At 32.5% G+C, this 25,063-nt stretch overlaps 3 protein-coding genes across 8 annotated transcripts in view; 1 reads left to right on the top strand and 2 right to left on the bottom strand.

The window, feature by feature from the left end:
* The window catches only part of LOC139514712 (disabled homolog 2-like), a 38,298-nt gene extending 36,598 nt beyond the window's left edge, over positions 1–1,700 (bottom strand). For 4 of the 6 annotated variants that reach the window (XM_071304317.1, XM_071304285.1, XM_071304359.1 and 1 more), the window contains exon 1: positions 1,618–1,700. The gene's annotated coding sequence lies outside the window, so the exon portion shown is untranslated. Of the gene's footprint in view, positions 1–1,233; positions 1,451–1,617 lie in introns of those variants that run through there. The other 2 variants (XM_071304350.1, XM_071304306.1) reach the window with 2 other exon arrangements.
* Positions 1,701–2,721: 1,021 nt separating this feature from the next.
* Positions 2,722–5,773, top strand: LOC139514786 (uncharacterized). Its single transcript, XM_071304415.1, has 2 exons — positions 2,722–2,779; positions 3,935–5,773. Exon 2 carries the CDS (start codon positions 3,935–3,937, stop codon positions 5,726–5,728), a length of 1,794 nt encoding a protein of 597 aa, XP_071160516.1. The 5' UTR covers positions 2,722–2,779; the 3' UTR covers positions 5,729–5,773.
* An 11,792-nt stretch (positions 5,774–17,565) lies between these two features.
* LOC139485928 (transcription factor Sox-17-beta.1-like) lies at positions 17,566–21,076 on the bottom strand. Its single transcript, XM_071270605.1, has 2 exons — positions 20,602–21,076; positions 17,566–19,065 (listed from the first exon to the last, which is right to left on the bottom strand). Exons 1-2 carry the CDS (start codon positions 20,852–20,854, stop codon positions 18,050–18,052), a joined length of 1,269 nt encoding a protein of 422 aa, XP_071126706.1. The 5' UTR covers positions 20,855–21,076; the 3' UTR covers positions 17,566–18,049.
* Between the last annotated feature and the right edge of the window lie 3,987 nt (positions 21,077–25,063).

Here is a 25,063-nt window from a genome sequence, read left to right as displayed (position 1 = left end):
TAAAAAGTAAACCATTATAGGTTAAAGTACGGCCTTCAACACGGAGCCTTGGCTCACACCGAACAACAAGCTATAAAGGGCCCCAAAATTACTAGTGTAAAACCATTCAAACGGGAAAACCAACGGTCTAATCTATATAAACAAAACGAGAAACGAGAAACACGTATATATTACATAAACAAACGACAACTACTGTACATCAGATTCCTGACTTAGGACAGGTGCAAACATTTGCAGCGGGATTAAACGTTTTAATGGATCCAAACCTTCTCCCTTTTTCTGAAACAATAGCATAACATCACAACAAAGATGTTATGTACATGTACATCTGAATCCAAAATAAATTAAATGAGAGATATATGAGGTACATTTGTATACATGTATACAAAAACCAAGTACATTGTATGTGTCAAAAGTACACTGATGCCCCACTCTCATTATTATTTTCTATCTTCAGTGGACCGTGAAATTGGGGTAAAAAATCAAATTTGGCATTTAAATTAAAAAGATCATTTCATAGGTAACATGTGTATTGAGTTTTAAATTGATTGAACTTCAACTTCATCAAAAACTACCTTGACCAAAAACTTTAACCTAAAGACAGACGGACGAACGGACAGATGGACGAATGGACAGCTGAACAGATGCACTGACCAGAAAATATAATGCCCTCTACTATCGTAAATGGGGCATAAAAATAAGATGATTCTACAATAGCTGAAACAATAATAAAATAATTCATCAATTTTGCAGTAATTCATATGTACCGATATTTATGTTACATGTCAGTCTTTTTAAAAAAAAATCTCATTTTTTTTTAACTTTGAAAAATTGTGGTTAACCCATTTTCAATGATGCTCTTCTGAAGAGGTTTGGAGAATTTTTGTTTATATGTAGATATAGGAATTGAAGATGTGGTACAACTGTATGTAAATGACATGGTATAGTAAAAACAAGTTGTAAATGTAGTGTAACCATCAACAATAAGTACAAAAGATTACAATTGTCAAGTGTCAACATTGAAAAATTATTCTTATACAAGGAGATTTGACAAATGTAATAATTAATATTACCTGCATCTACATCATTGTACATGTGTACAGTACAAGAAACTTACATTTACATGATTGATACACAAGAAATTAAAGTATTCAATTCTGATTCCTTTAGCAGTGTATAAAATCTTAATCTATGTGAATATTATCTTTTTCTTCTTCATAACATAATAATTACTTTGTGATATTCCAAAGTGGTACACTTTATCAATATTATATCGTAAAAGGGGGCGTGTAGCATGTACATTTCAGATACACACTATTATCTCGGCAATTAACCGTTCCTTATTAGGAAATTACAAGTTGAAAACATGTGAATATTTTTCTAAACTAGTAGAACATTTCCTGGTTTGTATTTTACCAATTTTAAGGATTCCAAAGTGAAATGAAATGGTTCAACAACTTTGACCCCGTTTCTGAAGTTGAGATCAGGTGATCCAAAAATAAAGCGAATTTCTGTGAACAAAACTGTGAATAAATTAGGATGAAGGAACACATAATTTTTAAGAAATTCAAAAATCTATTAACTTTTGTCTGACAGTTTATAGAAATGTTCACTTACCCTTTGTTATTCATGTACCCATTTTCTCGTGGGCGATCATGCATCAAAACAAACCAAAATCAAACTAAAAAGAAACCAACCACGGTAAGGACTTGAATATTCGAAAATGAGTATTAAAATCAACATGGTATTTTATTCTATATTAAAGAAAGAACAGAAGTCATTGAGTATTTATGTTTTACATGCCAGCAACACTTAAAGCCATAAACTGAAACGATGGACATAACCTGACTGAAATGAAATTACGGATTGCCGGATTGATTGATGATTCTCAAGTTTTCTTTTCGTCCAGTGACAAATATTTCATGCGTTTTGACTGAACAAAATTTTCAATTGAGAATTTCATGTTTCTTTTTGTAATTTTTTTTAAGTAAAAACGTTGACCGAAATTTAAAAAATATGCGCATGGTTAATGCTTTTAAAACCCTATAAAATTACTAAAAGAAGCATATTTACTTTAATATAATTACATTTTTTGACTAGGATCATGGAAACACGATTTCTATCAAGTTTTTCATTAATTCACCTGTGTACTTTCTTGTTGAACCTCCGTCCTCGTGTCGTCATAAATATTACATTTCATTTTGATCAGATTTCTATATATGATCCAAAAACAAAAAACGGTAACGAAATGCCTGACTTTATAAATTATAAATCAGTTTCGGATATAATTTACCTTCATTAATTTAAAACGTCAGGAACTACAACCTTCACGGTCATAGAGAGCGAGTTGGTAAACTATATATATACATACCGTAAGATGGGACAAAAGGAACCTTCCCCCTTTCCCTCCCTTGTCTGTCAAAGGCCCCTAAAACAATAAAATTTGAAACATGAATAAGTCTTTTATCTCTAATGTGATATTTTTGTAATCTTTTCGTGTGTGAAATTGAAAAAATCTGGTAAAGGGCAACTATATTAGATCTCATAACTTTTGATCAAAACATATCAGACTATTACTATTTTAGTTTATATATACTATTGTCAATTTGATAAATGATTATATTTCAAGTTTTAATTTCAATTATTACTTCTTCAAAACAATTACTGATCCGCATCAGTGCTTTTGTCGCATATATAAGTTTTACCATATTATAATAGGAATATATCGACAATTTATCTAAAGAAGCTTAAAACAGTTCAAAGAAAATAAAAGGGAAAGGTAAGATATCAGCGTTATACAAACATATTTCAAGCTTAAATCTTTTTTATTTACATGAACTGAGGTGCTTTCCTTTCGTAGGCAAATATAGACGGGTGGTTATGAGTGCTGCATGCGTATACTTGGTGTATATTTAAAGAAGATGTGATATGTACGCCCAAGTGAGACAACTCTTCACAAGAGACCAGATGACACAGAAATTTACAACTATAGGTCACAGTAACGATCAACATTGAACAATGCCCATATCTCATAGTCAGCTAGAAATGGCCACAAAATGCCACATATAAATCAATTCAAACGATAATGCCTAGTAAGAGTGTCTGGATTTTATTTATATTTTTAGAGGGAGTCTGTCATTTCTGTATGCATACATTTTATAGCAGTTATCCTGTTTTCTTTATTTGTAATTTTTGTATTTTTTTACCGTAGCTATAATTTTCTTAATATTTGAAAATTCCATTCTTTATTCCTTTTTTTTGTTGTTCTATTTCTCACTGTCATTAATGTTTTGCCAATTATTATCTAATCCGTAAATCCATTCGGACCTCTTTATCTTTCATTTTCGTCAGCTCATACTTTCAACTCATTCTAATCTAGCATTTTCTAAGGTTATGAGTTCATTTCTTTTTTTTTTTTTTTTTGCTCAGCAATCCGTTTGTGTGTTGATCTATGGAAGAAATAATAAATCTGAACTTATACACTTATGATAGAATTTTTCTTGTCCAATCTGCTATACATTTGGTGGCAGTTTAATAACAATTGCTACTAACCATTTTATACATATGACAGAAGGTATTAACATTGATATTCAACCTTCCACCACACTATGACTTACTAGTACAAACAGCAATAAACCCCTCGCAGAAAACATACTTACAAATAACAACGAATAATACAAAGCTCAGATAGCCTTACTTCGTACAGGCATATTATTTGATTCTGCGAAACTTATCTTACATATATATTTGGTGTTGGTAGTGGAACTGTCCAGCATATTTCTGATATACTTTCATGCATGATAATTTTTAAATGTCATCTCGAGGGAATAAGGAAAGGGTTCAATCCTTTGATAACACAGGTGCCCCATTGTTATTTACTAGGCGTACCGTTGTTTATAATAGCAATAGAAAACATGACTTTTTACACTTTCAGATGGAAAAGGAAAAGAAAGTCAATATCGAAATATGCGCTGCTTGTCTAAGGGACAATGATAATGTTGAAGCCAAACACTGGTGTTGTGACTGTGCCGAAGCATTATGTGAGGATTGTGGGAAGGTCCATAAAAAGTCTAGATTCACAACCTCGCATAAACTTATCCGTCTCCGGGATGTTAAGAATACTAAATCATTTCTAATGGCTACGTCTTTCTTATGTGATCTTCATTCCGATTTAAGAGTGACCTTCTACTGCAATAGACATGACCAGCTGATTTGCCAAACCTGTTTGTTACAAACACACAAGGACTGTAAATATATTACTGCAATTGAGCAGCTAATGCCAGAGAGACCGCGCAGTAGTAGTAACGACTATTTTGATGTTCTACAAAAGCAAGCATTAAAACTTGCCGACTCTTTAAACCAACTGATAAATACCAGGAAAGAAAATCTAGCAAACCTTGATCAACAAAACAAGACAATTCAAGAAACAATTAAGAAAACAAAGTCTGAAATCATAGATCATCTAACAAAACTAGAAGAAGAACTACTAAACAGTCTCAGTGTGAAATACGACTCCTGTGTTGAACAAATAGATGATGAAATTTCCCAGCTTCAACATAATAAAGACCTGATGTCTATTCACGATAGTGATATTGAATTAATGAGAAAGAATGGTTCTGAACCTTATAAGTTCACAATTGTAAAGAAGTTTGAACAGACTAAACCAAGAACTGAAGATATCATAAGTAACTTCAGAGATAGATATAAACCATTGGAAATCGATTTCACCCAAAACGAAGAACAATTGGCATCGCTTTACAATGCAATGGGTTGGGTCGATATTAAAGTTATCAATCGAGTCAAATCTGCTTTCACTGAAAAAACAACTTCACCTAGGCCGACCAGCAAACAATGGGAAAGTCCAACAGAGAGCAAGATTGTACCTAGACCTGTATCAACTCGATCCGTTAGTAATTTCAAAGAAAGTGAACTGTCGTTAATAAAACTTGTACCTCAAACTCCCTCGATTATACAGCTAGTACTATACAAAAAATTCCCGACGTCTTCATCTTTAGGAGAAAATATCACAGTTTCACGTGGCTGTTTTATCTCAGGGAAGCATATGCTTTTATGCGATGCGCAGAATAGATTTATATTTGTATGTAACCTGTACGGGTCAATGACCGAGAAAATTCCATTGCTGTACTTTCCACATGATGTTGCCCTGTTTGACAGGAATACAGCCGTTGTCGCAGCAGGCGAGAGGGGTATACAAGTTTTTGATATCACCGACAGTGAATGTAGACCAGATCGATTTATAAGACCTGGCGGGAAATGCACTGCGATTTCCTGCATTGACGATCAAATCATCGTCCGGAGTGGACACTGCAAAATAAGCATTCTCGATCGCGCGGGAATTTCCATTTTCAAAATAAACACCAAATATGACCCGTTGCTTTTAAGCGCAGGAATAAACGGCTCCATTTACTGGACAAGTAACAACGGCGATGAAGTCCAATGCATTGCGCGAGAGCGGTCACAATTTATCTGCAGATCTGAAACGTTGGTTGGTCCATCTGGACTCGCTACAGATGGCTTAGGTCACGTGTTTGTTGCTGGGTACGAATCTGGAAATATCCATCGGTTGTCAAACAGAGGAACTAAATCCATGGTCTTAGACGAAGGAATACATCATCCTTGGGGTCTGGCATTTGATCAAGATTCTCAAAGGTTAATGATTATTAATGACGACGGAGTATCTATTGATATTTATACAGTTTGCAAGTAGACGACAATTTATTGTTTTATATTACAATAAAAATAAGAATACCTATTATTGCAATCAATGCCCTTGATGGTCAGCACGACATGTATAGACACAAAAGAATACACTGAGATTTGTTACTGAAAAACATTTCTTTTCACATTGAAATGAAATAGTCATGGTTCATGTAGATATAGACTAGTCCAAATAATTATGACGTCTTGAAAATTATTTGGACTTGATATAGACATGATAGAGCTACATTATATTAATCAGACAAAGAAAGATAACTCTAATCAATTTAACGACATAAAACTTAAGCTTGACATTTGAATTATCGTCCTTTGTTTGTCACTGAAAATGATGGATGTCATGAATCAACAAAAACTAATGCTGATTTTTTTCTTAAATGAACAGATTTATATTGAGGAGGTGCAGTAATGTCTACTGGAATTTGGTTGAAACTGGTGCAGACAAATTTGCGTTTCAAGATTTTTTTTTAGTAAAAAGGTTTGATGTTGTCTTTTAAATCGGTGTTTTAGCTTGATGCACTTATTGCTGAGTGGTGATTGTGCTTCGGTCATTGCATCATTTATATTATATTATAACTGTCGCTTCCAAGCCCTTATTGGAATTCAGATTTGTCGTGTGTACCTGTGTTTTTTATGACGTTGCCGAACAGGAAAACTGCTCGGAAGTGCATACGTCAATATTACTTAGGCTTATTGGATGGCGATTGTCACATATAGACAGATTATAAATACTTCGGTGAAAGTATTCATTTAAACGGTATTACTTTTAAGTGTGTTGTTTGTTAATTTATTGTTTGTAATAGTAAGAGTAAGTTATTGCCCTTAAACCACGATGTTTACCATTTTTGTGGTTTTGCCTGTTTTTATTTGTTTGTAAACTATTATAAATAGAGAGAAACTCTAAAATGGAAAAAGAGATCAGCAAGACAAGATTTACAAATAAGACAACAAAGAAATTGTCAACCCTTTAATGTTGCCATAAAATGACAATTGTTGCGTTTTTGTCTAATTTTTTTTAAACTATATTTATAAAAGAAGAAAAAAGTTCAGCTACATTTTTTTAAACATGGCCAAATTATCTGTCAACTCCTTATTGGAGTTATTGTCCCGAAATCAGTTTTTTTATTAGTTTGTATGTATTTTGGGCCACTAACTAAAGTAAAAAAGAGAAACTTCACAAATCAAAAATAAACAGTTAGACAATTAGGGTCTGCAAATAAGTCAAATATAGCTCCATGAAACTGTCGGTAAACTCAGCAAAGGAGTTATTGCCCTTAAATGAGATTTTTGAATTGAGAGTAAATATTAATTTCTACTTTGTCAGTCCACTAATCATAGGAGTTATTCACCTGTACGGATGAGGATTTTGTACGCAATTTTGCACTTTGGGCAAAACTATAGTAGAAAGAAATTATAAACAAAAAAATTAATCAATAAAAAAGAGAATTTGAGTCATGAATAAAATTGAGAATGGAAATGGGGAATGTTTCAAAGAGACAACAACCCGACCATAGAACAGACAACAGCAGAAGGTCACCAACAGGTCTTCAATGTATATTGAGTATTCTAGTGTTTAATGTTGGAGTGTGGCCATTTGATGAATACTTAGCTGAGCGACAAATGCTCTCAAGAACCTCTTGTTAGATAAAGATGATAGTGTTCGATTGCTACAGCTGATATAACAGTTTTGTACAAGATATTTGTCATGCCTTCACCCTTTGACGTATCATATGTGCCATTATCAGATTTCTCATTAAACCATTACATAAATGAGGTTTGGGTTGGGTCAACCATTTTTGTATTCTTTAATATTTTATGTCATTTTCTCTATTTCTTATATTTTCGTCCCATTGTTCCATATTCTTTATATTTACGCACCCAATTATTCTCTACTTTATCTTTATTTTTTTGTAGGATTGGCTCATTATTCTCCTTCTCTATTTTGTGGACCCCATCAATACCCTCGTCTATGGTCTTCAGTAAGTTCTAACAGTTCGACGTATTTCTTGAATGATATAACACTCAGACAAAACTTTCCGGCAATACCGAATTTTGTTATTTCTTAAAAAGTTTTAAAATAGAAATTGCATTCTAGAGTATTTGAATTGTCTGCTATCAGATTTTGGTATATAAATGATAATTATGAGGAAACAATCAATTTCCACTTTAATTTTAATCAAATAAAGATAAGTGGTTATAAGGACTGTAGATTATGAATGGCTGGTTATGTATGTGTTTTAAGACAATTATACTATAAATTATAAAAGGGATTGTTTTTCATTGCTGTTCTTTTCCTATACCAGATACATATCAGTCATATTGACTGTTCTGTTATTTGAAGAAGAAAGTATCCTAAAAGTAACCTATACACTGGTAAAGATCACTAAAATTTAATTTTCCGTGGGCAAGGTTATCTGTCCTCGTGTATTTTAGTCATTTTTTTTTTGTATACTAGTAAACATTTTAAAAAAATGACCTTAAAAATAATTTATAACAATACATTTGAAAGAGTTAAAATGTGGCAGACTTCTCGACCGTCCAACTTTGGTATCTACCACTGATCTGTTTGACAGACTTCTCGACCGTCCAACTTTGGTATTTACCACTGCTCTGTTTGACAGACTTCTCGACCGTCCAACTTTAGTATCTACCACTGCTCTGTTTGACAGACTTCTCGACCGTCCAACTTTAGCATCTACCACTGCTCTGTTTGACAGACTTCTCGACCTTCCAACTTTAGTATCTACCACTGCTCTGTTTGACAGACTTCTCGACCGTTCAAATTTGGTATTTACCACTGCTCTGTTTGACAGACTTCTCGACCGTCTAACTTTGGTATTTACCACTGCTCTGTTTGACAGACTCCTCGACAATCCAACTTTGGTATCTACCACAGCTCTGTTTGACAGACTTCTCGACCGTCCAACTTTGGTATCTACCACTGCTCTGTTTGACAGACTTCTCGACCGTCCAACTTTGGTATCTACCACTGCTCTGTTTGACAGACTTCTCGACCGTCCAACTTTGGTATTTACCACTGCTCTGTTTGACAGACTTCTCGACCGTCCAACTTTGGTATCTACCACTGCTCTGTTTGACAGACTTCTCGACCGTCCAACTTTGGTATTTACCACTGCTCTGTTTGACAGACTTCTCGACCGTCCAACTTTGGTATCAACCACTGCTCTGTTTAACAGACTTCTCGACCGTCCAACTTTGGTATTTACCACTGCTCTGTTGACAGACTTCTTGACCGTCCAACTTTGGTATCTACCACTGCTCTGTTTGACAGACTTCTCGACCGTCTTACTTTGGTATTTACCACTGCTCTGTTTGACAGACTTCTCGACCGTCCAACTTTGGTATCTACCACTGCTCTGTTTGACAGACTTCTTGGAAACTTTCACATGTTCTTGTTATTATATACAAGCAACATAGACCATTCGGACAGAAAAAACATTGAGCTTTCATTAGTCGAATCATAATGGTTTCCCTCGGTCTCATTTTGTAGCATAGTACGTGATGTAAGAAGGCATGTAGATGGTATAATTTACAGGTCCTGTGTTTATAGTTGTACAGGCTGATAAACTTACCTTTCAGTCAAAAAAAAAATAATTTTACGTTCTAAATATGTGAAAAATCCATGACAGGCATTCTCTTTCGGAGAACCAAGGGTTATATAGAACTAGCTTCACCATTAACATTAAAAAAAAATTATTTACTTCGTCTGAATTTCAACCTTATACTGATTGATCTAAGTTTTATGCGGTAGCAAAAATTAAGAAAGAAAAAGTAAAAAATATCCAAATTCATACGGATTTAAAGATTTTCTGAAATTTTCGGTAGCTGACTTCTAATATATCAAAGTTTTATGATTTGACAGACAAATATTTGATTCCTATATCTCAAAATAAATTATAGTATCTTGAACCTATCGTTGTGATATACTATCCTAACATTTTATATCTCCTCCTGGGTGTTTACTGAAGATAGTTCACTTTCACTTTTATTGCCACTGCATGATCAGTACTTTATATAAAAGTTCGAGGACTAAGGTTGGATAGAATGAATACGCATTTCTCGAGATCTTTCCGTTCGATGTCTTTCTACAGCTATAGACATTCGGAACGATGTCTGTATAGTCAGTAAGACGTTTCTCTTTTTTTATGGTTTTGCATTTCTGTTCTAAATAATATATTTAAGCTGAATGGGGTTTACAGAATAGAGAATTATAAGCAAAAAGTGCAGAATAAAGATCTAAAAACATAAAGAAAACAGAAAACAGACTAAGAAAATAAAGAATAAAGAATATAGGATGTTAAAATATATTTAAAAAAAAGAGTTATATATATAGGCAGAAAATATAAAGAATAGAGAAAAAAATCCCAAAATTTCAAAGAATACAGAAAAGAAGGACCCCATCCAGACCCTTATATATTCTGCCTTTCAGAGTGAGACATACATTTACTCGATTTTACGATTTGGATTTCGAAATTGTCTAATTTTCCATTATAATGTTTTTGATTTAATTTTAAAAAAAAAAGCTTACTATTTGTTTTGCCACGAACTTTACACATTTCGTTTGATTAATTTCTTTCGATGAATTTTGAACAGTTGTTCCAAAACAGTTTCTAGCATAAATAGAAGAAAATTGGGGACAACAATGTTGAGACAACAAACCAACAGCACAACAATTTAATCTGCTTACTACAGTATCGAAAACAATATGGAGTCTATAGTCTAGATAACATTTATCTTAATTCAAAACAGTAATTAGAACTTTACTAAATGCCATTAAAATGAGAAACATCAAAATAAAAGTTGAATTTATTGTAAAAAAAATATCCCAATAATTTAATTGAGAATTACTCCATTTATAGTTAATATCGGCACATTGCTATATATATAATGTTGCGACAAAAAAGTAGACTTATCTGATCGAAAGCGACATACAAATATTACTTAGAAAATTGAATGATTTTGTAATCATCAGATCGAAAAGAGCTGTCTCCTATTAGAAAATGAAATGATCACGTTTTGTATTGTGATAACAGCAAGTTGGCATACCTTGACCTATAATGGTTTACTTTTATAAATTGTTACTTGGATGGAGAGTTGTCTCATTGGTACTCATATCCCATCTTCCTATATCTATATAGTAACCCTTTGTAAAAGCTGATTGCCTATAAAATTATTCGCCTTATTTGTACCTGCATGAGCAACACGACAGTGCCTTGTGTGGGGCAGTATCTGCCTACCCTTCCGGAGCACCAGAGATTACCACCGGTTTCTGGTGGGGTTCGTGATGCTCTTTCTTTAGTTTTCTATCGTCAAAATTGTATTTGGTGATGTTTGGCTGAGAATAACCGAGGACAAAGTTTCATACACAATGAGTTTATTAACTGTAATGTACAAATAAGATTTATCTTTTTTTTTTAATTCAATGCAATTTTATATGTATACGAGCGGTTTTGGAACGGTATAGTCTGACGATAGGAAATTAAGAAATCAATTTAATTAAACCGAAAGTGTTTCCATGTACGCTAAAAATAAGTTGAAATTAGAAATTAGAATTTGAAACCAAATATACATGACCCGCTAATTTCCTAGAAGCATTCTACATTCCACTACATCATGATAACAACAGATCGATATGATTGATTACAAGAGGTTTCGGACGAAACTAAAATGATGAATAGATATAAACATTAAAAATATCATAAAACAAATTTAAAATGTATGCGTAACTGGTTTTTTTTACGCCGAGACATTATAAGTACAACGTAGAATAGCGAGCGATGGCGAACAGTTAAGTGCAATCATAGAGTGCATGCGTTCTGTAACAAGAATTTTGAAAGTTTAATTTGTCCATTTAAGGTGAGAAACTCTTTATTTCCTTGTCAAAAAGTTCATTGAAGAATATCAAGTACCTACTTCCGCCGAGCTCTTGACACCGAAACTTCGATGAATAAGGATGTTTTTACGCAGACCGAACGTTGTCACGTGACGGAAGCTGTGTTCATCCTTCGGAAACTAGTTGATGAGTGAGCAGAAAAACCAGAGAAATTCCAATACTAGCACTAGATTAATTAATTTGTTATTGATTGAATATTCATATTCAAGTTGAGATTATCCATGGAAAGACTTAGACAATAATGCTACCCTCTTTTTTATGTTTTTTTTTTAATCAATACTAAATATCTTTAATATAACAACTTATTTTTACTTATTTAATGTGTTCTTGCTCTGCTCTTTTTTTACTGCCCTGGGGGGGGGGGGGGGGAGGGGCCCATAAGACAAGATCTAGAACAAGAACACAATAAATAACACCTGTGATGGAAAACTCTAATTGCGTAAACAAATTTGACATGTTTGTTATTAGGTCCGAGAACACAATTATTTCGTAGTGCATTTCTTTTAGAACATAAATGAAAATAAAAAAAATCCCACCTGCGCTTTCTCAAAGAAACTTTTACAGTGTGTTGTACTACTTATGGGACAAATTATATCAAAATTATAGAAAACTTCATCGGCTCTAACTCAAAATATGGACAATTTTATGTTTAGGGCGTCTTGAAATCTTTTGACAGCTTCCGAAGTGCTAATTTTCAACCTTTTTCAGCTGGACCAAATGACTACTTTCCTTTAAAATTCTGGACCCAAATTTTTTTACAGTGTAATTTCACCCCCCTACTTGCAATTTGAGGCATTAAACATGGAGAAATAAATTTGGAAGGGGTATAAAAATTAATGGCAAGTAACCCACTGTCAACACTAGGGACTATATTTGTGGTCTCGGACCATTATCTGCTAAATAGTCCCTCTTTTATTTTTTTAATGTACAAAATGTATTTTATTTGAAAGTCATTTTTCACCAGAGAGTTGTAATATCATAAGGATTATTCATGAAACAGAGAAGAAAAATCAGAAAGTCTCGCGTTATCTTAATTATATCGTTATTATGTCAAGTCATTGCACATCATCATAATCATGTTTCTATGACAAATCGTTTAAGACGCGCTCACCTTTTTATTACTTTTAAATAAACTTTTGAAACCATATTTACTTTCTATGTTTTAACTTTTAAGAGTTCTTAATTGTGAACTTAAAGTCAACTCTAGTTTCAAAACGTTGTACGGACTTCGACGTGATTCGATATGTCATCGAATATATGTGTCGCAGATGACCTCGGATTCATGTGATCCCCTTGTAACCACGGTAACGTCATCTTTCCTAGTTTGTGACATTGCGTTTTATTTGTTATAAACAACACATTGGTTGCCACTAGTGGAGCAGGAACTGCTGACCCTGTTAGTGTATGATGATTGTGTGGCTCACACTTTAATAGTCTTCTGTGCTCACCTTCTGTTTAGTTTTGAAATTTAAATGATTTTTTTTACCCATTGTGTTGTCCTTTTTTTATTAATGATTTTTTTACTGCTTTTCTTTTTTTTCATACTAAAGTTCTTCATTTTAACATTCCCAATTCCCTTGAAACGATGCTAGAATTTGCAACAGTTCGATCATATATCATTTGTATATCATGCCGACATCTATAAGCTCGCCAAATATTACCATTGGGGCCTGATAATTATGTCGTGAAATCATCAACTTAGCAATGGTTTCTTGTGATTGCTATAGATAAATTGTTTTATTTCTTTGAATTTTGTAGTGCAATTATTAAATGCAAAGTCCTTTTATTTTCGATGGGAAATGGTGTAAATATTTTGCTTTCACGCTGTTGGAAAATCATGAGTCGGCTATTACATTCTCAAACTGTCCTGCTGTTTATCAATATTAGCGTCCTTCGTGACTAATTATATGAAAGTATTTGTCCATCTAATCTAATGGAGCTTCCAGAGACTGCAACAGAAATCCGTGTATCAGCTATATACAATGTCGGCTAATGTAGTATTACCGGTATTTTATTGATTATGAAATATTTCATTTTTTACTACATGTAGTATCTTCTACAAGTCTGGCAATAAATGACAAGTACATGTACATGAAAACTTGCTAACACTAAAGTAGCAAATGATTTAAGATTTTCCCAGTGCTTTTCAAGCCATATATCTATCCGAATATTGCACCGTGATAAATTAACCAGTTCGTGTTGGCTGTACCAGGGTTGTAAATTTCATTCTGACGTCGATATAACCATTTTGTGTTGAGTTTTAAGACACAAGAGCCATATTAAGTCATAAAATGGAGAGATATGTATACAGTTTTTATTTACGGTTTATATTTACATCGGTCGTCATCTTTGTAAATTAAGTGAAGTAGCTGCGTTTTACGATCACTCTACCAACATTATAATCAAAAGCTTGTAATTTATATTCATACTTCGGAAAACGACAGCTCCAAAGACGGAATAGAATGTATTTATATAAAAATTGTCGTTCGACTATAATCACTTTCTAACATAGGCATAGGTATTGAAATATAGCTACCTTTATAACTAGTCTGATACCAGGTTCTTTTTTGGAAAGATAATCGTTTAGGGTCATAAAAAGAAAGTATTGTAAGAAAAAGTATACTGACCTTCACAAAGAAAATTCATTACGTCGCGAAAAAACACATTTATGGCAGCTCTAACCAGGCTCGAAAAAAATGCGTATACCAGTTAGTATGATAATACTCGGGTGTCGGACGTCACAAGCAAATCCCAAGTATACCGTCAAACGTAAGAAAGTTTAAGACTGCATGCAGAGAAAAAAATTAATCACGAAGACGTAGGTACTACAGTTAGTTGAGGAACCCGGCACATTTATATAAAAAAAAAAAAAAAGACGTTGAAAACTTTAGGTTGGTCAAAATAACAGGGAGCCTTTATTTACCAGTGCATGTCGTACTATATCCTGCAGTGAGAGCATGTATTCTGTAAAAACTCAATGATCGTTCCTTTTCAGATGTTTACTCTGAAGCGCTTCGTGAGTGACTGGCTATGTGATTGGTTCTATGTAGGAGTTGCTGCTTCTTTGCCAAGTTGGCGGCATTTCGGGACGTATGGGATCTGAATAATGTGCACAACTGATGTGAGCTTTCTTCCTACGTTATGCATGTTTGTTGCCTTCCGAATATGTGAATTTAATGACTCGTACTTGTCCGATTGGCTACAAAATCAAAACAAAATGAACAAATATCCAAATAAGGTAAAATCAAAGTTCATAAAACCATAAATGAAAGACGCATAAATATGACTTTTTGTCGGAATGTTGCTGTATCATTGGCGAATGTAATTAAGGATAAATTCTACTGTTTTTCTCCTTTGGTTTTTAAAACAGATTTTAAATATTACTCGTTTTTAAAATAAATCAATGAAAGTCTAGTATTTGACTACATTCAAATTAAATACATCTTCCTTTAATTCTCCGTTGATAAAATTTAGAAATTATTAAGAATCCAACTACTTCCGACAACTTTGCACTTTGTATGACTTAAAAAGAAAGTATAACATTACAAGTTTTTAGTCGTCTTGTCAAACAGTACTGATATGTAAGAGAGTAGAAATGTATTCAAAAAAAAACGTGGGTATTTTCTTGGTAGTGTAAAGATCCTCACGAATTCAAGTATTTATAAATCCTTGGCTTTCGTTTTTGATGAATTGAAAAATGTTCTACTGATTCTCAGAATAAGTTTTTATTGATAACGAGAGATAAACAAATTCCGTTATATGTAGACAGCAGAAACTCAGTCAATCTAACAGTGTGAACTAAATAAATTGTCGATGGTATTTTTATATGCGGTGTCATAAACAGCAATGGCAACAAGTATTCCATAAATAATTTGACATCACAGCAAAGATACGAGTTCTAATTTCACTAGCGAACATCTTGACCAAAGACACGCGGCATGTTATCACTCGTACAGACAAACAATGATTTAAAATACTAAATGGTTAAGTCAAAAGCAAATGATACATTGTTAAGAATGGACTTTCCTCACTCCTAAAACAATACTCCAAATTCTTTTTATCAAGCATTACAAGCCAAACTAATATATTATTAGTTCAATAAAAACTAATGTCATTTCGCTTTCGTTCAATTGCGTTGTTAGTTTATTGTAGTAAAAGTATTTTCACATAAACATTTTAAACAATCTTTAGCGGAGGCATCCATCTCCTCAGACACATTCGTATTTTTTAGATACCTTTCTTTCAGATATATTCATGAATTGAACATTTACTTAATGCTTGCAAATGGGACCAAACAATTTACTTCTAAGTCTATACAAACTTTAGAAAAACTCACGGCGCTATTCATTTTCTGTTCAATCCATGTGGTGATAAAAAGGGACAATTCGAACATGTGATATCGTATTCAAATACAAATACAACTACAAATAATTTTATTTTGAAATAAGAGCCCCAAACCTAAATTCCAATATCAGCACAAACTATACAAAACACAAAATTCAATATGGATTGGTACAATATAGTCAGAGTATCCTAAAATATACTTTCCTTCTCCGATAACTTGCACACGAGAAATTCCTCTAAAAATATATATTTCTTTAAAAAAAAAAAAAAAAAAAAAAACCATGCAACGAATACCTGTAAAGTAATAAAAGCTTACTATACGATTTGGGTTGGTTCATTGTTGTAGGTCGTACAGTAACCTATTATACTTATCTTCATTATAGTCCTATGGTATTTTGGTGGATATATGTATCATGACAATCAAAACCCATCTAGAAATACAAGAAAAATGTGTCTGAAGTCACGAATGCCCAAGCTCAAGCTTGCTTATAATATGTTAATATATATACCGGTACTTTTTGGACAGACGGAAGAAGGAAGGAAAGACGAACAGACGGACGGACGGAAGGTCAAGGATAACACTTATACCCCCTGCGCCTAGAACTATCAATTCCAATATTACTATCCACAGCGGTCAGTGGTATATTATATAAAGAGTAAACTTGGAATTGATATTTAAAAATAGTAAATACAATTTATTTGTAAAATTGAGAATGGAAGTTGGGAATATGTCAAAGAAACAAAAACCCGACCAAAGAGCATACAACAGTATATTTGTGTTTGTATAATAACAGAAATACACAAATATAATGAAATTAATAAAAAAATAAAATAAAAATAAAAAAAAATATTTGGTAAAAAAGGGGAAGTGGTAAAAATTGGTCCCCATGTACGTATATGTGTAAACTATAACTGGGATCGTCTGTCAAGTTTTTTTAATGATACGGTACCTAACATGTGCTCTGTAAAAGGTGCAAAGGGAGACGGTACAAGTTATTTCATTACATATTACACTAGCTTGCAACGGACAGGATGCAGAGGAACATTTTAATTACTTTATTGAAAAGCACTTTACGCCCATATGGACCAATGGCTTAAAACATTATACATAATATACAGTTTACATAGAACAATGAAAATAAACAATGGACACACTTTGAACTATAATGTAGTCCTTTTAATGTAAAAGTAATACATTATTCATGAATATTCGGATGAAAAACGTAATGTTTAACAACACCCATCCTTTTAATTATTTGGTTTCGTGGTGGATTGTTGCTATGACCTATTAATGATATACAGCTCGTACTTATTCTTGGTAAAGTTGTGTAATAATATAGTAATTATTTCCTTAATCGATCAGTTTTTAGATTCGAGGGTCAATTGTGTGTCTTACAACCATTAGTGACTGAACATTTTTTTTACCAAATATAACCTACTTTTCATCATGTTTGGTAAGTATCTTGTCACAACGATATGATCCCGTCATTCAAGATTCTGCCCTGTGACGTGTTGCAGGTGTGCGCCACACACATTCCACATTTCTTGTTTATATCAACAGAAGTGTCAAAACGGGTTTCAATTTTTATTCAAAAAATATAAATATATATCTATATAAAACATATCATATTCTCAATATATACATAGTGTGTCCGGCATTTTCGTCGGAAACGGGAAAAAATTGAAACTTTACAATAGTTATTCAAAGCACTTGATCGGCAACATAAATAATATTTTCTTTATCTTTTTTTTATAAATATTTTAATGCACTAATTCAAAGGTTAGACCATGCCAAATTAAGTTAAAGGACTACAAAAATTCTTCATCAAATTCAAAATTTTCTGTAAAATAACTTCTCTTTGAAAATGTAGTTATAAAGTCCCAATTATTATTATTAATTATTATTAAATAATTAAACAGAAATTAATTTGGCTTGGCCTGAAATATATTGGCACAAAAAAAATGTTTGAGCACAAAAAGGTCAGGTACCCGTGGACTTTAAATTCCATAATTAATTGGAATGAATCAGTATCCATGGTGATTTTAAGATAAACATTAATGAACACATTCAGATACCAATGGGTTTGATAAGTTCATAGTGTTTGTGCCAGTGGAATTATTCTCACTTTTGACGTCTCCGTTTATTTCATTAAAATAGGGTAATGTAGTAGTATGTTCAAACTGTATCCCGGTGAACTGGTCTGCACCTCTTTGGCACCTGTCGATATGATGAAGATAAGTGCTGTTCCCTTCTTCTAGGTACTGGTCAAATTCATGTCTATCAACCTCGTTCACACAAAGTCCAGGTTGAAAGTTCATATTTGAGTTAGAGCGAACTGAGCAGGGTATATATGTATTTGGAGCAGCATGTGCTTCAGAAAACTGATGATGTGGATATTGGCTGATACTTGTGACTGGCTTAAAGCTTGAAGGTGTTGCAGCATGCGCATTGTCTTGTTTTTCAACAAACTGTCCACTATAAAAAGGTTGCCGACTAACTAATGCTCGGAGAGTCGTCAAACTGTCTGAGCTTGAAGTCAAACATGTGCTTGTTGGTGAATAAAATGGTGGTATCGGTTTCAATGGCTGCATCGATGCTGACCGTAAAACGTCTGAAAAGGGAGAATTTTTCGGTAGATTCGAGTTATAATCCATTGTTAGAAAGTTTTTCGATATTTGGGTATTTTCTGATCTCATATCTCTCACTGCTGGGTTTGGCTGTCCACTTGCTGCTGAAACGTTCCAAAATTGTTGCAGATACAATGGCGTTGACGATATTGCTCTTTCCGGTGTCTGGTTTCTCTTACCAGACGACCGGAAACTGTCACCAGAAGAGTCCGTCTCACTATAATGTCTGTTTTCCACACTGGGTTTATTATAATCTACATTTGAATTGGAATAGTTGTAGTTTCTGCTTGGTTTGTCGACTGATTTTATTTTCTTATTATTTTTCCGTCTTCTTGGCTTGTATTTATATTCAGGATGGTCTACCATGTGTTGCTGACGTAGTCTTTCAGCTTCTTCCAAAAATGGCTTCTTTTCGTCTTCTGGTAAATCTTTCCATTTCTTTCCTGAAATATACAGAAATCTGTCAATATCTACTATGTCCATTGAAAATGTTAAAAAAAAACATGAGTCATTGTGTGTGGTAATTTTCGTAAACATCTTTGAACAAAAGACCCGAAATGAATTAATTCTTATTCAAAGATGAGAATCAAATAAAAAATGCATTGGTATAATCAGAGACATATATGTCACTGGTATTATTATTTAAGAGAAAAGGGAAGAATACCCCATGCACTTATGACATTACTGAGGCCCATGAAATGAAACGCAAAAGAAAAATGATCTTACACGAAAAAAAGATTTCAACATGTACTCCTTCAGTTTGTTCAGTTTTAATCTATTTACAAGTTTTGGGTTTTTTATTCAAATTTGAAAATTGATTAAGTAACTTTTTTCATTTGTGATATGAATATACCAAATAACTGTTTAAATATCATCCTTTTTTCATTCACTTAATGACATCAAAATTTATTTTTAAAAATAACAGAGTACATGTATGTAAATAAATTTTAAAACTGTGAAATTTACAAACTGACAACAGCCATAATGGTTTGACATTTGTAAATTTACTATTATCACCTAAATAAACAATGGAAGGCGAAAAATAAATAAAGCAATAATAAATACCATGGATTATTGAATCATAAATATTTTATATCTCAATCCCAGTAATACTCTAAAAATCCACGAATTAATCGGGCACGACCAGAACTGGACACGGAAGCCTTAATTTGCAGAGTAGAAACGGAATCCTATAATAGGTTAATTTCATTCTTACAAATGTACTTTAAACGAAAATTAAAAAGTTTTTATTCAAATTTAGATTTGTTTTAAATTGTCACTTTTGAATAACAATACTATGAAAACATTTTAATTTACTAAGAATAAGATGAAACAAGACACAAAATTAAGGACGTCTTACGGAGTGTTTTTGAAAGAAATTGTTATAAAATATATGTCTGTTTAATGTCAAAGAAATTAAGATAACAGCATATCAAGAAATTTCTCAGGTTATTCTCAAACTAAGTATAATATAAAAACATTGATAATTAAAAATTGATAAGGTAAATTATACAGCATTTTTTTCTGCAACTCGCATGCCCTTGATTATAGATAAAGTAAACTAATTGAAGATGAAAAAAAAAAAGGAAAAAGATAAATTTGGAATGTCAACTCTTTTTTTTTCTTCTTTCTTTTGAGTTGGTTTACATTTTGTCATGTTGTGGCATTTTATGTCTATACTGTATGGGTTATCTCATTGTAAAGGACGAACATTGACCCATAGTTTCATTTTTGGAACTTCATGGATAATTGTTTCATTGACATTGACATTGACAATTATACCACATCTCCTTATGTTTATACTAATCTTATAATGAAATAAAAAATTGAGTTAAAGTTATAATAAGACAACAGTTAAACAAATAATACAATGCATATAAAATAACCAATGCATCGTATGTTTGTATAACAAATGGAGTTGTGTAAAGTGGTCAGGAAAAAGTAATTATAACTATATATATGTATATTATACAACATACCCAGCATTTTACTCAGGTCAGCATTGTGGACGTCCGGATTTTCGTCAGCCAGTTTCTTTCGTTCTGTTTTCGCCCATACCATGAATGCGTTCATCGGGCGACGTATCCTTTCTTCTTTTTTGTAAGGAGAGCAACCTGTATCCCTTTGGTCACTAAAATATCCATAAGGTTCCGTCCAATAATGGTAACCCTCCTGAATGTTGCCCAACGGCGGAGAATACATTCCAAAATTATCAGCTATTCTCATTTGCATTGTTCTTATATATTTATATATCTCCTGAAGTGTTAATATCAAAACATTTACTGAAGACAACTCTCTTTGGACGACTTATTTCTTTTTATAGTTAGATTGAAAAGTTGATTTGAGCTGATCAGCTTATACACTTTTATCACTAAGTTTCTCTCCTGTAATAACAATTTGACTTCTTGACAAGGCGTGTATATACTCAAACCGATAGCATTACTTTATGCAAATACTCAGACGCTCCGCCCATTTTCAAAAGTTTTCAAATAACAAATTTTACAATTACTCATTATGAAGCGTAATGACACACGACACAATGTTTTGTTTCCTTTGTGTTGCTATCAAAACTAGTTCTCTAATTAAGGGAAGTTAATAATAACGAGGAAATATTTAAAAGTAAATTAAATGTATATATCTATTTATAACTAATTAAGATGTATTGGTACTATCTTTTCAACCATGTTTATTTATTTAGAAATTAACTAAAGTGTATTCATAAAAAAATTAAATAAAATTTGTTTATCGTTTTGTAACTTAAAATGTTCCATTTGATCAGAGACATATATATACATATTGGTATATATATGTATACAATTTGACCCATGTGAAATTTTAGTCTGTATACATCCGTTGACCTTGTCGTCAATTAAACTCAAATTAACAATATATTTCATTCATTAATTTGATGTTAATATTTTTTTTCAACGAATGAACTGTACTTTTTTATACCTATTTTTTTTATTTTGAATAAATAAAAATCATTCTTCAATATTTTAATTTATATATAAAGAAACATCTTCTTCTTCTATATAATTGCATACAAATTGCAAACGTTTAATTTCTGTGGAATATTTTCATGCATATATTTGTACAGACTAACCAGCCTGAGGAGTGACCCTCACTTTTATACTTTTAAAGTTGAATAGTATATATATATATTACATTTGTACTTAAAAAAAATGATTTCAGTTTCTATATATAATCAATACAAACAATAAAAATAGACATGTGTTCTTTTTTATTTTGTAAGTGGGTGTCTCTTAGTGAATGTGTTATATCAAAGTAATTTTCAGACATCACAAGTTTTAAAGAAGGTAGGGGATGAGGGAGGAGGGATGGGATCTGTGTGTGAATATGGCATGCCTATTGGTGAGAAAAAAAAATCCAGTAAAAAATTTATTTGGTTTTAATATGTTTTTAATTACCGTGATAATGAATAATAATGTTTGCACTTTAACAAATCCTTGACAAAATATGTATACATGTATAAATCTACGAATCGCAACGTTCGGTCCGAATTTTTATTGACTGCTAGCTTATACATAATTCCCTTTATTATTTTCACCAAAACCTAGCCAAGAGACATTTCACCCTTAATAAATAATTAGGTAATGATCAAGTAAAAATAATTATCTGCTTTGTAGTATGAGAGCGATAGGAAATGAGTCCCACTATATAATGATATGCCGGCGTTTTTGATGAAAATGCATGTATTCCAAGAATTCTTAGAAAAATCGCGGTATTCTTGAAACAAGAACGCTTTAGTCTTATAGGAAAAAGTCCCTGTGTTTCTCAAAGCTGACGTCTCAGGATAAAAAGCGTTGTGTTGAATGGAGAAACATTTGTTAGGCAAAGAATTCTTTTATAAATGTTAATAAATTCATAAAAAATATTACTATATTTTTTTCCAATGTTTAAACCCCGATGGTAGGTACTCCGATTTACCCATTTTCTTCTTTTAAAGGTTAAAAATTCCCGTAAAGGAAGCTGGTTTGGCAGTGCGGGTATATTAATCATTAATTCGTAGACATGTTCATTTGGGAAGGGTACGTAAAATACTATGCTCAGTATGTAAAATGAACCACGCCCTCTGTAAGTTTGAGAACAATGGTCCGTGTAACACTTATTAATTCAAAGTTCTAAAAGTTTTGAAATTTTGGATTTTTGGAATTTTGATCAAAGTTTTAAAATATCAAAATTTCAAATTGTGTAAAATTTTTGAAATTTTGAAATTTTAACCAAATTATTAAAATATTAAAATTCTAAATATCGTTTATAAATTTGATAGTTTAGGAATTTGATAAAACTTTTAAAATACTAAACCTTACGTGTAATTTTGATTATTTCACTTTTTGAAAGTTTGATCTTTTAAATTTTTGATTAAGATATCAAAAATAGAAAAGGGGCAAAAAAAGGGGTACCTGTAAAAAGCGAAAGGAAATAAAAGCGGAACGAAAAGAAACAATATGAATTAAAACCATACTGATACTTAAAAGTTAATGTATGAATTAAACCAAAGACAGACAGTTGTAAGCATTGAAAAATTGGATGACAAAATACTGAATATTTTTCAAAAGAAGAGAATTCATTTCAAAACAAGACGTACGGCTCTGATATTGGCCATTTTACTTGCTGGTTTTTCTAGCACCCATATTTTAGGAGAAACAGGAGTAACAGTAAAACCTGATCAACTCACTACAGGTCAAATAGTATGGTTAGGCATGTATATATTTTTTTCTACTGAACTCTAAGCAATAAAAAGGCTCAATACACGGTGTATTATCTCTTTTGATTTCAAATTTTTCTGTTTTGCTCTACGACTTCTTACTTTCTGCAATGATATTGGCTAAATAATATATCATTTCATGTACATGATGAACGATCATCTTTAACGTTTTAATCTGTTCTTTGTAAGTTTTTGGCCCTAAATATTCAGCTTTGAACGTTCCCTAAAAAGGTCAATTCGGTGGTAACCATCGGATCGCCATCAATGATGGTGATACATGGCTGTGTACATAATGTATATGCAACTCGTCTAAACATCAACCCAACAATGTTAGATCTGTAAATTTGCGAAAGCAAATTTACAGATCTAACATTTCGCAAATTTACAGATCTAACATTGTTGGGTTGATGTTTAGACGAGTTGTATATACATTATGTACACAGCCATGTATCACCATCATTGATGGCGATCCGATGGATACATCTGTTGTAGGGTTGTCACTGATTCAGACGTACTTATGTATATATATATATATATATAATATCTTACATTAATTTGTAGGATCCTTTACTATAGATAATTTAGCTGATCTGTAACAATAACATCTTCATGCCTTATATATCATGTACTGTAGTACGCCGCTAGATTAAAACTGACGTGGAAAGGTAACACATGCCCACCGAAAGCTCTTTTTTTGAGAGCCCAGGTGGTCGTGTGGTCTAGCGGGACGGCTGCAGTGCAGGCGATTTGGTGTCACGATATCACAGTAGCATGGGTTCGAATCCCGGCGAGGGAAGAACCAAAAATTTGCGAATGCAAATTTACAGATCTAACATTGTTGGGTTGATGTTTAGACGAGTTGTATAAATATATATATATATATATATCTTATTTACGCTGAAATTAAGAGTACTAAGATCAAATATTAGTAGATTGGAGCCAAGATACTGTTACAAGGTATCTACATAAACTCATCATAGATGAATACCAGGATATAAATTTTGCCGGTTTTTGCGCCAGTCGAACGTTTCGTCTACAAAAGACTTATCAGTGACGTTACTTTGATACTTCCACGAGGGACTTCATTAAAATATTCTGTGCAAGCAGAGGAAAAAAGAAAAAATCTGAATTCAAATTTTCTCGCATCATTATAGTGTTAAGTTTTGAACCAGATAAGTTGATTATTAGCGATGAAAAACTTAATAAAATTGTTAGCGCTTCGACAAAACAACCACATCCCACTTTTAAAGTTAAATAGTTGCTCTCTTTAAAGACAACGCGTCTGGACTGGTTATCATATACGTAGCTCCATTATGGGTCCTAAATCAACCACTGTTTTTAAATAGTAAATAAAAGGAAAGGGATTTGTTTTTGTATCAAGGGATATTATTGTTCCGTATTTGCATTTTGATATTAGAGCATTTATAAGTTATCGTACGACAATCGACTTTGAGCAAACTAAAAGAATACAGGTACATCAGTCCAGTCAGAATGGGTCGTGTAAATAGAAGCCACATTGTCAGCTGCATGATGGATTTTTCCATTATTGGCCATACACCAATGTTGCTCTCGAAAAACCAGTACAATGTAAAACGCTGAATTTTAAGTAAAGAATTCACCTACGGAACGCTGAAACTGAAATTTGAAAGTCAAGAAAAATAAGAACCGAATCAATTGAAGAGGTGTTTGGCCAAAGTGAAGTTAAAACATAT

Source organism: Mytilus edulis, chromosome 1, assembly GCF_963676685.1.
Source record: "Mytilus edulis chromosome 1, xbMytEdul2.2, whole genome shotgun sequence".
Lineage (NCBI taxonomy): Eukaryota > Metazoa > Mollusca > Bivalvia > Mytilida > Mytilidae > Mytilus > Mytilus edulis.
Note: the sequence above shows the minus strand (reverse complement) of the source record. Positions and strands in the feature narration are given on the sequence as shown.